The sequence below is a fragment of the Triturus cristatus genome, chromosome 4_1 (genome assembly GCF_964204655.1).
Source record: "Triturus cristatus chromosome 4_1, aTriCri1.1, whole genome shotgun sequence".
NCBI classification, from domain to species: domain Eukaryota; kingdom Metazoa; phylum Chordata; class Amphibia; order Caudata; family Salamandridae; genus Triturus; species Triturus cristatus.
The window spans coordinates 614970033-614984513 of record NC_140585.1 but is presented as its reverse complement, the minus strand read 5'-3'; the positions used below and the strand labels follow the sequence as shown (position 1 = coordinate 614984513).

The window sequence follows — 14481 nt, the reverse complement described above, 5'->3', positions numbered from 1 at the left end:
GAAGCATAGAGGCAGGAAAAGTAGCGATAACCCCTGTTATCGCAACTTTCCTTATGCCTGCTTCACGACTGACTTAGCCATGATATCCTATGGAAGGTGGATATCATGGCTAAGTTTGTGTGTCCCTATCAACAAGCTAACGTGAGATTATCGCTGGGTTTCCAGTGATAATCTCACGTTAGGCAGTTAGCGTTAGGATTTTTATCGCTTTTGAGATAAGCGTTGCTAATAGCACACTATCTCAGCGATAAATATCCACGCTAGCCGGCGATAACTATCCTCACGCTAAGTGCGCTTAGCGATAATTATCGCCGGTTGTTGTTGATATGCCCCCTAGTGTCCTTGCACTTTGCTATCAAGAGGCCCCAGTTGAGAGTCTCATCTCTGGGAGTCCTGGTGTTTTAGCCAACCGCAGTTTGGATTCTGCAAATCTGCTGTGATGCAGACAATTTCAGAGTCTTAGGCAACATTACATTTTATCTTTTGTCAAAGTATTTCCCATAATAACAAGGCAAATGTAGACCACTTGTTGTAGTTTTTAACTTCCTCCAGATCATTTGTGATAGTGCTGTCAAGTAACTGCCTGCAACAAGGTAAGAGTGGTGGGGGTGGAGGGGGATTTCGATGGACAATGCAGAGTGAAAATGTACTATTTATTTAATTTTCTCTTGTCATCGTCCGTCGAAATACACCCCCCCCCCACCCGGCCCCACCGCTTTTATCTGCACGGACTGCGGCTACATCCGGCCCATTAAACCCTGATAATCCCAGCTTTAGCCCAGAAGGCCATTTTCATTGCTTGCACCAGAGCCCAAAGCATCTATTCTGCTTTTGTGGGATAATACAAAATAAACATATATGGCAGTGGGATTTTCCATAGATTGAGTTGTATCTTCAGAGCAAAGACCTTGCCCAGAGAATGATGTGGTTGCCAAGTCTGCCAACATTCTGATTATTTGCTGGATCGGGCTGCACAGTACTAGATGGGGTCCTGAAAGTTGGGGTTGCATGCACTGACCTTGTGGCAGTTTTCACTCAAAAGAAAGTTTCCCGTCAAATGGTGTTGCATGAGTTCTGTGATTTTTGGCCAGATTTACCACTCACAAATTTTACATTTACAAAACACTGATAATGTTGTTTCGAAATTGTGAAAATTAGTTGTCAGATAACACTTCGGGGTAAAAATGGTTGACAACGATGCTAAATCCCAACTTCCAGAAATGTAAGTGATTGGGGGGGCCTCCACTCCTAAAAAATATTGTCAGGGGGGACTTTGCCTAAAAAGGTTTGGAGACGTCTGATCTACACAGTGAGACCTTCGGGAGGGGCTGGATGCCAGGAAGACAGTGTTGTTGATCAGCCCGACTCCTCTGAATAGTATCAAAGAGCAGGCAGCAGTTTTTAAGTAAGTTCCAGTAACTTTAATGCATTCTACAGCAGCAGCATTACCTACTGGCTGCATATCTAGGTTTCGCTAAGTGAACGGTGTTCCAGACTTACATGCATGGAAATGTCAAGGAGGACAGTCCCCTCCGAATATGCAAATGTAGTGTAAGCTTGTAGTGTTCAGCTTTTGGAGTACCAGGGGGTAACTTTAGGTTTCAGGTTGGGTGTGGGTTTTAGGGTGCCAGGGAGTAAATTTAGGGTTCAGGGTGGGTTAGTGATTGGGGTGCCAGGGGGTAATTTTAGGGTTCCGGGTGGGTATGGGTTTTGGGGTACCAGCTGCCAGGGTGTAATTTTAGGGTTCCAGATGGGTATGGGTGTTGGTGTGCCAGGGGGTCATTTTAGGATTCAGTGTGGGTATGGGTTTTGGGGTGCCAGGGGGATAATTGTATGGTTAGGATAGGATAGGATATATGCTTTTATAGCGCTCGAATGCCATGGTGTCTTGGCACTGGTGTATGTGAAAATGGTACAGTCTGTATTACCAGGGAGCTAGATCGAAGTGAACAGCCACGTTTTCAAGTCCTTCCTGAAGGACTGTCGATTTGGTTGGAATCTCATGGCTATTGGGATTTTGTTCCATAACTTTGCCGCACAGTTTGAAAAAGTTCTGCCGCCCCATCTTACCCGCCTAGTCCTATCAATCTGGAGGAGGCCTAAATTACTGGACCTAAGAGCATGAGCGGGGGTATAGGGTAAAAACAGTTTTTGAATGTGCCTGGCCCCTCCCCCATAAAGTGCTTTATGAACCAGGCCTAAGGCCTTGAATTTCGCGCACTGTTGTACAGGGAGCCAATGCAATGCTTTGATTCCTGCCGAGGTTGATTGACCTCCAGGTATATTAGAAGCAGCCCTGCTGCGGCATTCTGTAGGGACTGCAGTTTTCTCATCTGGGTTTTATCAATGCCCAAAAACAGGGCATTGCAGTAATCAAGTTTGGATAACAAGAGAGCCACCACCACAGTCTTTTGTAGTTCCTGTAACATGAAAGGAAATAGCTTTCTCAAGGTTTTTATTAGAAAGAAGCAGGAAGAGGTGAGGCTGTTTACCTGCACAGAAACATTTAATTGGTCATCGAAGATGACTCTGAGGTTTCTAACCTTAGGCAAGGGGCAGGGGCATTCCCCCGCTCCCACCAGCCACCAGGAGTCATTCCACAGGGATCGGCCCTGACCAAACTCTATGACCTCCATCTTATCTGTGCTAATTTTCAGGAAGCTGTGGTTCATCCAGGTCATAATCTCGGTAAGGCATGCATGAAACCTAACAGCTGTATCTTCAGTAGGATACCAGGGCGAATCCATGCTTCCTGATGAGTTTGGCCAGGGGAATGACATAGATGTTAAACATCGTCGGGGATAAGGCCGATCCCTGTGGAACCCCACAGGGAAGATGGAAACTGTCTAATTGCAGACCCTCCCAGTACAGGCTCTGGTCCCGCCCCTCCAAAAACGATGTGAGGAGGGTCAGGGCAGTACCCTCGATCCCCACTTCCTTCAGCCGCTGCACTAACACTGTGTGGTTCACGGTGTCAAAAGCTGCTGACAGGTCTAAAAGTACAAGGACTGCTCTACCCCCTTCGTCGACTATTCTACGGACCTCCTCCGTTTCTACAATCAAGGCTGATTCGGTACAGTGGTGCGACCGAAAACCATGCTGAGTAGAATCCAGCAGGTCATTGATGTCTAGATAATCAGTCAGCACCTTGTTCACTGATTTCTCCAGGATTTTAGCTGCTATTGGTAAGCCAGCAATTGGACGATAGTTCTTAGGTTCCGAGGGGTCTAGGGTGGACTTTTTCAGAATCAGCCTGATCATTGCTTTTTTCCAACATACTGGGTAACTACCCGATTCCAAGTCTTGATTGACTAGAGGGGTGAGTTTGTCACAAATTCTCCTAGCAGCCAAATGCATAATCGCGGGAGGACAGGGGTCTTTGGGTGAACCAGATTTTATAGAAACGAGAAGTTTGTGTACCTCATCGTTTGTAACTGTCTGAAAACATGCTAATCTGCAATGTATTGATACAGCCTCATCGGATGATTGACATGACTTATCCGGAGCCATTTGAGTGTTCAAAAGGTCATTATAAATCACTTGAACCTTGTTCTGGAAATATAGGGCCAGTTTATTGCACATAGCTTGGTCTGGTTGAAAAGCATTAGCCTGCTGCCGTTTAGACAGCAGTGTGACAGTTTTAAAAAGTTCCTTAGTGGAATTTCCGGCTTCCTCTATCTTAGTTGTGTAAAATAGTCTTTTTGCGGTAATGATTGCATCCTTGTATTGTTGGAGAGCAAGATTAAAGCTAGTTTTCTTATCTTTACTATAGTCTTGTCTCCAAAGACGTTCCGCTCTCCTGCAGTTTACTTTTAAACATTTCAGCTCAGGGCTGTACCAAGGTGACGAGGTCTTTAATCTCTTGACCGTCACTAATTTTTCAGGGTGGTATGGATTTTGGGGTACCAGGGGGGTAATTTTAGGGTTCAGGGTGGGTATTGGTTCTAAGGGGCCAGGGAGGTAATTTTATGGTTCAGGGTGGGTATGAGTTTTGGGGGGCAGGGGTAATTTTATGGTTCAGGGTGGGTATGGGTTTTGGGGTGCCAGGGGGACAATTTTAGGGGTCAGGGCGGGTATGGGTTATGGGGTTTGGGGTGCCAGGGGGCTAATTTTAGGGATCAGGGAATGTATGAGTTTTAAGGGGCCAGGGGGGTAATTTTAGGGTTCATGTGTGCTCTAATTGTTGTCCAGTTTCAAATGCAGAATTCACGACTTTTTTTTCTCAGCTTGGCCTGAGCATTACCCGATCCTGATTGTCTGTCATTTTAGCCCCGCCCCTATTGATTAACATTAGCCATGCCCCTTCATTTGCCAGGTTCGCCCCTCCCTGGAAAAATTTCTGCGGACGCCCATGGCTTGCTTCCAAATAAAGCGGCCTTTTCCGCAAGACATAAGCAAAGAGTCAGCAATCAACCCTTTCCCAAAACCCCCGTAGGCCTGCTGTCTCACAGATACGGAACACGTGTGGGCTCCCTCGGGAGCGGGTCTCTCACGCGGTGGGCTGTGTGACGCCCCTGTGAAGGGCAGGGTGGGGAAGGAGAGAGAGAGGGGCACCTGTGGCTGGAGCCCCTCTGCTCAGAAGCCTGGCACTCCGTGTAGCTCAGTTCGGTCGGGAGGCTCCGAGAGCACGTGCACCCTCCAGTTTTCTAATACATGACTGTCTGGTTTATGTCTCTGCACCCTCATAAGCGGGGCTGAAAGCATTGACATCTCCCCGTGCCCCACATTCACGGTTCCTCTTTGCCCCACATTCACGGTTCCTCTGTTGTTAATCCGCGTGCTCGAGGCCCAGGCCCCGGAGTTCCATGTCCAAGCAGAGCCATTCTGTCTCCCAGGCCAGCACGCGGAGGCCCTGTTGAGCTCGGATTTGGAGGGTGATGCACTGCGACAGCTAAAAGTTGGATTGAGTTTCAGCCGCTTCTATATATAAAGCAGAGGGACTTATGTCACTGGACTAATTAAATTCCTCCCGGGGTCTCTGGGTTTTTTTGAGCACCTCTCCCGGCTCGGGCAGGCACAGAGACCAACGAGGGATCATGATGATGGACCTTTTCGAAACAAGCTCCTACTTCTTCTACCTGGACGGCGAGAATGGGGCCCTGCAGGAGCTGGAGATGACCGAGGGCTCGCCCTTGTACCCGGGCAGCGACGGCACACTGTCCCCCTGTCAGGACCAAATGATCCCGGAGGCGGGCAGTGACAGCAGCGGCGAGGAGCACGTGCTGGCGCCCCCGGGCCTGCAGCCCCACTGCCCGGGCCAGTGCCTCATCTGGGCCTGCAAGACCTGCAAGCGGAAGTCGGCGCCCACGGACCGGCGCAAGGCCGCCACCCTGCGCGAGCGGCGGCGCCTCAAGAAGATCAACGAGGCCTTCGAGGCGCTGAAGAGGCGGACAGTGGCCAACCCCAACCAGCGGCTGCCTAAGGTGGAGATCCTGCGCAGCGCCATCAGCTATATCGAGAAACTACAGGACCTGCTGCACAGACTGGACCAGCAGGAGAAGATGCAGCAAGGGGGGGAAGACCCATTCAGCTACAACCCCAAGCAAGCCAATGTAATCAGATCTTTTAAATCCAGCTCTAAACCCGCGGCGCTCAGTCTTTGCCCTCCAGGAGAACGTACCATTAATGATCAGGGTGCCCGGCTATGTGTGTGGTATGATGTCAAAATGGCTGCCGTGCCACAGTAGAATGCAGGTAGATCGATCGTGTGAGGGTCGTGGCGGTACACAGCGCTGGGTGAACACATTAGGATACAGAGCTAGAAAAGTAGACATGCTTTCGTGGCAAGGCTGGTCCTTATGGTGTCATGTCTGTGTTCACTGCAGGTCTCCAGCTCAGACTTCCTGAGAACGTGCAATTCCGAATGGCAAACAGTTTCCGATCATTCCAGAATGCTATCGATTAACCCCAAGGACGGTAAGAAACACACGTGTGTATGTCTGTGGCTATTGTCTGTGAGAAAGGGGTTCCTTCGTGTGTCTGTAGGTTTTTCTATTTTTTTTCTCATGTTTTCTAACTTTTTCCTCTCTATCTAGCTACATGCCTACCCGTTTCGTGTGTGTTCGTGCCTTTGGCTTGTGTGTGTGTGTGTGTGAGAGAGAGAGAGAGAGAAAGAGAGAGAGAGAGAGAGGGCATGCTTGCGTGGTACTTGTGATGTGTGCTGCTGTGGTTCACGATCTCTCTCTCTCTCTTTCTCTTTCGCTCTCTCTTTCGCTCTCTCTCGCTTGGTTCTTTTGCTGTTTGTGGTGGTCAGTGACGGTGCTCACACAAGTCTGTGTTCCTTTGTGTGTCTGTGCTCAGGCCCTTCGGCCTGTGAGTATGGCTGAGAGAAACAGTGACTCAGATATGGAGGGGCGGGGAATGGGAAGATGTAATGGGAGAAAGAGAAATATGGGTGAATAGAAAGGCAGTAAGAACGAAAATGGGAGGACCCAGGCGCAGAAAGAGGCAAAACTGGCAAGCTGACAGAAAGAAGGGGAGAAAGAGAAATGGATATCGCCAGCTGGCGGGGTATATTTATCAGTTCGCAAATAGTTGACTGAAGACTATAAAAACTGAAAACAGTACACAAACTCGAAACTAACTCTTATTATTAGTCTTACCTTTGTATTGTTTACATCAATATCAATTGTTCATAATGTAAAATATTGCTTAAAACACATGGCCTATTGACAATCGTGTTCGTGGCTCTATTATTGCCAACCTTAATTAGGCTATCTCGAATACCTATAATAATAATTTGAACAAGGCAGCCGTAGAGAGGGAGCCGGTCCCACAGCGGCCACCGTAGGGAATGTTCGCGATACCTCGCAGTGGCGCTCTGTGGTGCTGTCTGACGCAGCGTTTCTAGGGGGCGGCTGGGCCACCCTCTGGGAGAGTGTGTGGTGGGTCTTAACGCACCCTTCTCGTTATCACCTGGTTCGCCACCGTGTCGAAGTCAGAGTTTTCTGTGCAGTACTGATGCCGGGCCTTTTACCGCTGTGTCCTGGTCTTGGTGCCTCGTCTGCTGGTGCAGTACTAGGTGTCGTAACTTCCTTTGTAGCACCACTGAGTATCTGTGGTCAGGTGGCCTTGTAGTATCGACAGTTTGCCTGTTTGCCTGTTTGCTCTGCACTGAGTGTGTGTTTTTGAGCTGGTGAGTGCATCGTCTGCTTCCATTACCTTTCATTGTCTTGTCAGCCTGCCTGGTGCGGTGACTTGTCTCTCTATATAGAACACATCACGTGTCTGTGTGCCCTATAGTACCGAGGGCCTTGTCAGCCGGGAGCGTGGGGAGTTGGTACATGTCGGAGTATCTTGTCTCCCGCTGGAGTACTCACTGCTTGCCTTTGCACTACGCGATTCCTTGTGTGCCTGCCCGATATTTCATGGCTTGCACATGGAGTACTGATTTCGCTTCTAATTTGCAGTACTGGGTGTTTTGTCTGTTTGTCTAACACTATGGGCCTTCTCTTTCTGCCTGGTACAGAGTTCCTTATTATGGTACTGACTAGGCTGTTTACGTTCGCAGTTCTGAGTGTCTTGCCTTTCGGTGCAGTACTGCATGTCTGGTTTGGTTTTGTGGTACTGAGTGTCATGTCTTCTTTTGTAGCCCCGGGAGTCTTGTTTCTCTCTCTCGCCACAGTAGTAAAAGTCTGGGCTGTCTATGTAGAACCGTCTGCCTTGTCTCCCTGGCTGAAACGAAGTGATTTGAATATTTATAGCACTGAGGGGCATATTATCAAGAAACGGCGTTAAAATGATCGCCGCTTTAGCGGCAGAAAATTGCCGCAAAAGCAGCGATAATGGGCTTGATAAATATGCCCTTGAGAATTCCAATAGAAGCCCATGTTCTGATGTCAACACGGGCTTCTATTGGAATTCTCACGGGGATATTATCAAGCCCATTATCGCCGCTTTAGCAGCGATAATTATAACGCCGTGCTTGATAACATGCCCCTGAGTGTCATGCCTCTTTGTAAAGTCCCGCCTACCTACATGCCTTCCTGATACTGAACTTTTCTGCTCTCTGTATAGTACTGACAGCCGTGCCTGCTTGTCTCTGCGACATTGAGTGTCTTGACTCTCTGTAAAGTGCCTTGTCTTCTTTTCTGGGACGAAGTGCCGTTGTTCTCTCTACAGTGCTGGGAGCCAGCCTGCCTGCTCGTGCGGTATTGAGCGTCTTGATTCTCTCTTCAGTATTACGTTTATCGCCTCTCGGTGTAGAACTGAGGGGGATATGTACAAAGAAGTGGTGGAGCGTGTGGTTAGCCTCCTTGGCTTAACGACACGCTCCACCACTTCAGAAACGCAAGGCTGCACCATATTTACAAGAATGTGGTGCAGTCTTGCGTTTCCCCCTGCGATGGCGCTACGTTTAACAACTTAGCACCAATGCAGGCACCCTTGCACCAGAGTGCAAGGGGTGCAAAGGTGCCTGCGTGCAGGGGAGGATTGGTTACGTATAGGAAGGTGTCCCTTCCTGCACATAAACAATCCTAAAATGCCGTAACTTTCACGAGGAGAAATGGATCATTTCTCCTCGCTTTTGCTTTTTTCATGCGTGCTCCTCATTTTTGCTTTTCTCATGCATATTGCCTTGTGCAGCACACATGAAACGTGCAAAATTGCATTTTTTAAAGGTTTGTTTATGTACAGGATGGGGCATCTTTCTGTACATAAACAAACAATGGCATTTTGCTTTTTACATGTGTGCTGCACAAGGCAGCACGCATGAAAAAAGCAAAAACGAGGAGAAATAATGCATTTCTCCTCGTTTCGCCAACTTAAGACCAGGATTTTCCTGGTCTTAATTTTGGCGCTGCCTCCTACGTACACCACCCTTGTACATAGGGGGCAGCATCAAATACAATGGGTGTTGCGGTGGAACGCCCACCACAACACCCACTGCACGCCCCTTTCATGCTAACCATAGCGTGAAAGGATGCCTTATAAACAGGGCAGCGTTAAGCCATGCTAAGTGGCTTAATGCTTACTTGTACATAAGGCAAGGCCCCTATCGCCACGGGAACGTCATAAAAAGTGACGTTCCCGTGGCAATAGGGGCTTGTACATATGCCCCTGATTGCCTTGCCTGCCTGCGTGCATGGCACTGTGTGCTTGAAGCAGCACACATGAAAGTTGCAAAATGGCATTTTAGGATTGTTTATGTGCAGAAAGGGACACCTTCCTACACATAACCAATCCTCCCCCTGCAAACAGACACCCTTGCACTCTGGTGCAAGGGTTCCTGTGTTGGTGCTAAGTTTTAAACTTAGCACCATCGCAGGGGGAAACGCAAGGCTGCACCACATTCTTGTAAATATGGTGCAGCCTTGCGTTTCCAAAGTGGCGGAGCGTGTTGTTAAGCCCAGGAGGCTAACGACACGCTCCGCCACTTCTTTGTACATATCCCCCTGAGTGTCTCGCTTCTTGGTATAACGCCTTGTCTTCCTTTCTGGCTCGAAGTGCATTGATTCTCTGTACAGTGCTTAGAGTCTGCCTGCCTGCCCTGTGGGGCTGCGTGCCTTGATTCTCTCTACAATTCTAGGTTTCTTGACTCTTTGTATAGTACTTGATGTATTGCCTGCCTGCATCCATATTACTGCATCGATTCTTTATATAGCGCCTTTGCTTCCTTTCGGATTTGAAGTGCCTTGCTTGTCTGTACAGTACTGAGAGCCTGCCTGTATGCCTGTCCAAGTGGTGTTGAGTGCCTTGATTCTCTCTACGGTACTAGATTTCTCTGATCTCTGTATTGTTCTGAGTGTCTTGCCTTCCTGCCTCCCTGGAACTGAGTGTCTGGTTTCTATGAATAGCGCCTGGTCTTCCTTTCAGGTTCGAAGGGCCTTAACTGTCTGTACAATACTGCGAGCCTTCCTGTCTGCCTGTCCGTGTGGTATTGAGTGTGTCGATTCTCTCTCCAGTACTAGGTTGTTCTGCTTTTTGAATAGTACTGAGTGCCTTGCCTGCCTACCTCCGAGGTACTGAGTGTCTAGATTCTTTGCATAGCGCCTTGTCTTCATTTTAGGTTCAAAGTGCTTTGGTTTGATGTGCAGGAATGAGACCTGACTGCCTGTGTGGGACCGAGTGTCGTCTTGATTCTCTGTACAGTGCCTCGCTATGTGTGTGGAACAGCGTGTCTGGGGTCTCTGTACAGTACTGAGTTCCTTGTCTGCCTCTCACCGCCAGGAGGAGCCATCCTGGAGTCGTCGGCCTCCAGCAGCCTGCGCTGTTTGTCCTCCATCGTGGACAGCATCTCATCCGAGGAGCCTAAAGCGCCGAGCAGCGTGGAAGAGGCGGCGGAGAAGTAGAGGGCAGTGTGACCTCTGCAGGGCGCGCGCACGGCGCCCTGCCGCCTATCCTCCGAGATAGGTAAAACTGCATGAGCTGGGACAGGAACAAGACACAACAAGTGCACAAGCATGCAGTGCAAGCCCCCCCCCCCCCCCCCAACACCCCACCCCAAACCAGGCTCTAGAATCACACCCACGCTCGACCAGACGTAACTTATTCACACAGCGCCCCCGTATTTATTACGCATCCTGCCTCACTGGTGTATATTTTGCACAATCTTTCCTTGTGGTGTTGTGGTGACACACTTTGTGTAAAAACGGAACAAAAAGTTCATTCCTCTCTGGGCGAAAATGAAAGCGGGACTTCTTGCTCTCGAATCGATAGGATACATCTATGCCTTTTTTTGTAAATAATGTTAGTAGTGCATTTTGTAAACATGATAAATATATTTAAAGATATGGGTCGTCATACTGTATATACGAAAATGTCCCTTTACTCGCGTTGTCGAACAAAGCTATTTGTGTTAAGAAATGTAATAATTTAAAATGTGTAAAAATATATATTTAATGTGGAACAAATATACATTCTATTCTACCTGTCTGTAATTATTTGCAGTCTCTCTTGTCTTTATTTTTAAAGTGGAAAACGAAAGTGCATAATTTTCCTATGCATGTTTTGGCCTGACAGACGCTTGGATCACTGCGGGATCGTGGTTCTGGGGTTACTGGCTTTCAAGACTTTGAGCATTCGCCTTAACAAGGAAAGTTGATGTGCAGGACTTTCTTCGTGTTTTCTTAAGGTGTAAATATTAGTTTGTGGATAACTTAAAAATAGTTATTTTTATTTATACGGGAATGTCCTTTTGCTTTTTGTAATCTCGTTGTTCCATTTTAACAGATCGGTCTACTCTTTTCTTTTTGTCCTTCTTCGTTAATGTGCAGTTTCTCCATTTTTTTCTATCGCTCTTACTTTTTCCGCGATAGTTTCGGGTTTCCAGCAGGCACTGTACTCGCTTTGAGCTGTGCCCTGCCGTGATGGGGGTCCAGAGGCCCCCAGTGAGGTCTGGGGAGCAGCTGGTACGAGTCAAACTCTAAGGCCTCCTGCCCGCAGGGCTGTGAGTGGAGAAACCAGGGCTTGGCTCCTGCGCCCACCACACAGTAAAGCCCGGACAGCCTTCCACTTTACAGTGGCCTGCGCTGGGCATGCTGAAGCCCTCCCTGCATGCTAAAATAAGCGAAATAATTTTACAAGCAAAACTCATCCTTTAGGAAAACGAAACACAACACTGCCTGAAAATCAGCACGCTAAGACGTACATTGGGAAGAGGACGCAGCCATCAACTGGCAGCAGCCTGGAGTGCATCTGAAGTGGGGTACCTTGTCTTCCCTCTTTTGTGTAGCTCCTTAAACACTGACTTCGCTGCGCAGGTGCTTGAAAAATACACCGGGGCATTGGCCAGGAGGAGCCACGTTACACGTGCTTCTCAGGTGCCTGACCCATTGACCTTGAATGCAGGTGTCTGCGCCAGTGACCTTGGATGCAAGGTGTCTTCCCCTTTGACCTTGAATGACGCCCTTCCGGTCTGGGCTCTGTTATGACTGCAGTGCAGGCACTGAGTGGCCTCTGGCGTCTACCAGGAGGCAGTGCTGCTGCTGCAACCGAAGCGACCCCTTCACGCTTGTGAGCACAAAAGCCACACCTAGGCGCACCGGAAAGTGGGAGCAAGTGTAAGAGCCCCGACCCCAAGGCCGCAGGGGCCGCTCTGAAAGCGCCCAGTGTCCGGCGTGGATCTGCCAAAACCCAGAGGAAGGACAACCTTTTATCGGACGGCTGCGAGTGTCGGGGGAGCTACTACGGGAGTTGTGATAGAAACCCCGGTCTCACGCACTTCGGGCCCTATCACTACTCCCGTGGTGGAATAACAGGGTAGGGCAAGGAAGGGCAGGGGTAGACACGTGTAGGGGTACGCTGTATTGACCCGCCTCACACCGTCCTACTGTGGGGGCCCGCGCGGGGTGCCACAGCACCCACTCTCATGGTTTGACGTCTCAACCTTTAAGAAGATCTTGTAGCGTGGTAAACCCCACTACACCAAGGCCCCTACAGCCAGTCTCACGTGGAAGTACTCTGTGCCTTTCCTAGCCCCTCCCCGCTCCTTTAATCGGTGTAAATTGCGATTCGGTTTTAGAAACCCCGTGGAAGCCCATACGGACGGTCACAGCACACCACACAAGAAGGCAGCACCCTACAGAAGGGCGGTATCCAGGGCTTGTGCCGCATCTACCTACTGTCACTGTGACGTCAGGCAGGAGGGACAGCCTCGAGCCACAAACACCAGGCGACAAATGATTTCTTAATTCAAGCGTGTCCCTCTCGGTCTTTCCGAATGTCGATATTTTTCGTATATGTTTTTCGTTGCAGCATCATTCCTCATTGCACTTCCTTTCTTCGTGCAAGAACGTCAACAAACAGAGAAAGAGGTTCTAAAGTTTTCACAACATATTACCATCCTATCATCAAAACGTCACTTTTGTGAAATTGCACGTTTGGTTGCAGCAGGACTAATCTGCATTTAAATTCACAACAATGTAAAATATATTCAATATACTTTTAGCTCCCTCTCTCCAACATTTTTTCCATATGCTAATTGTGCCACATACACACCCACACCCGCGAGCCACAGAAGTGAAAATAAATGTGATCCAATAACACGTTATTTCGATTAACGGCACAAATAAATTCACATTTGCACACGTACTGTAGTGAAAGTTCAGATTCCAGTTTATTACTAGAATACTGCAAAAGTTATATGAGGAAACATTGCTTCCCATAGTAGAGGGAGAAGACGGCATATCCATACGTACTAATTATGCGTATATATTTATATAACACCCATTTATTAGTACATGAGAATACAAATCTGCATGCTTCAAAACTTTATGGTTAACACGTTTGAAAACTAACAATTATCTAAAGAGCGTGCATATCGAAAAATACTCAACTAAATGAAATCCCAATGATTATCGATTCCCCTCATAATATGTTGATGTTTTAGTTTATCAAAACGAAAATATTCAACTACCCATCCGAATATTCCTTAATTCTTTATTTAAACTGGAATGGCAAAATAGTGCAAGGTGCAGGTCACAAGTTGCAAATCACAAGTGTTACTCGGCCTTTTATTCACTTAAGCTCGAACAATTGAGTATAGTTAGGGTTGACAGTAGTCGTAATTTATAGCGCACTGATACTCCCAACGGCAATGAGAAACGCTATATAGAAACGGTTATTATGTGGATTCATTTTTTTAGACTTGTTTTGCACCCGTCTACTCTCGTGGGTGCGCGCTCCGTCCCCCCTTTTCACAGACGCACACAAATAGAAACACACTCACTCACCTTTTACTAGTGTGGCTTATCACTGTTCAGTTGGAAAAGCACAGCATTATCGACCAACCCTAACATATTTAAAAAATAAGCTGTTTATTATAATGGATGGCCGATTAAAATCGAAGTAATAAGACAATCGTTCTTTTACACTTCCTTTCTAAACCTTTATCTGTCAAAAATAGTAAATCCCAGAACGTACTACAAGTTGTACCGTATATGATTTCATTTATTTCCATTGTAAAACGTATGGGCGCTACTGGCGTCACAGCAACAATTGAAACACTTGTGTTTGCTGAAACACACAACATTCGTGTGTTACACATTTAACATTCCTAACATCTTCCACACCCCTCACACCCACCGCCGGATCGCAAACACGAAAAGTCCGTTTCCAGTTGGATTTGATAGCAGGCCTCCCGTGCTGACACTGAACCTCGCGAGGATCCGTCCGGCAGCAGAAGCGCGTGCTGCCAGAAATGCCACCGCGGGCCCCAGAGCCTCATCAAACACAAGCGGGTATTACCGTGTTTAGGACACACAATCCCTCGGCTCCGCTTCAGGGCCGGGAAGATTCCAAGACAGACCTCTAAAAATACACGTCTCCTCTGACCGTGCTCAAACAAACATCAAAGCAAAGGGCCCAGCTCGGGTACATCGGATCGGCAGATATTCGCCAAAAAAGCAAAGGTCTCGAATCTGTGGCTAGCATTAATCGACAAGCAAATGCGTGCTAGCGTTTGTAAAATGTCTGTACACGCTTTGTATTGACAGACTGGGCCTCTGGTGTCACTTTACAGAGAAGGCCCTGGGCGCTGGG

General features: G+C 48.0%; 1 protein-coding gene across 1 annotated transcript; it reads left to right on the top strand.

Annotated features, from left to right (window-relative positions):
- The first annotated feature begins 4449 nt into the window (after positions 1-4449).
- MYF6 (myogenic factor 6) lies at positions 4450-10880 on the top strand. The gene is made up of 3 exons (XM_085652982.1): positions 4450-5552; positions 5826-5916; positions 10171-10880. Exons 1-3 carry the CDS (start codon positions 5037-5039, stop codon positions 10290-10292), a joined length of 729 nt encoding a protein of 242 aa, XP_085509108.1. The 5' UTR covers positions 4450-5036; the 3' UTR covers positions 10293-10880.
- The last annotated feature ends 3601 nt before the right edge of the window (positions 10881-14481 follow it).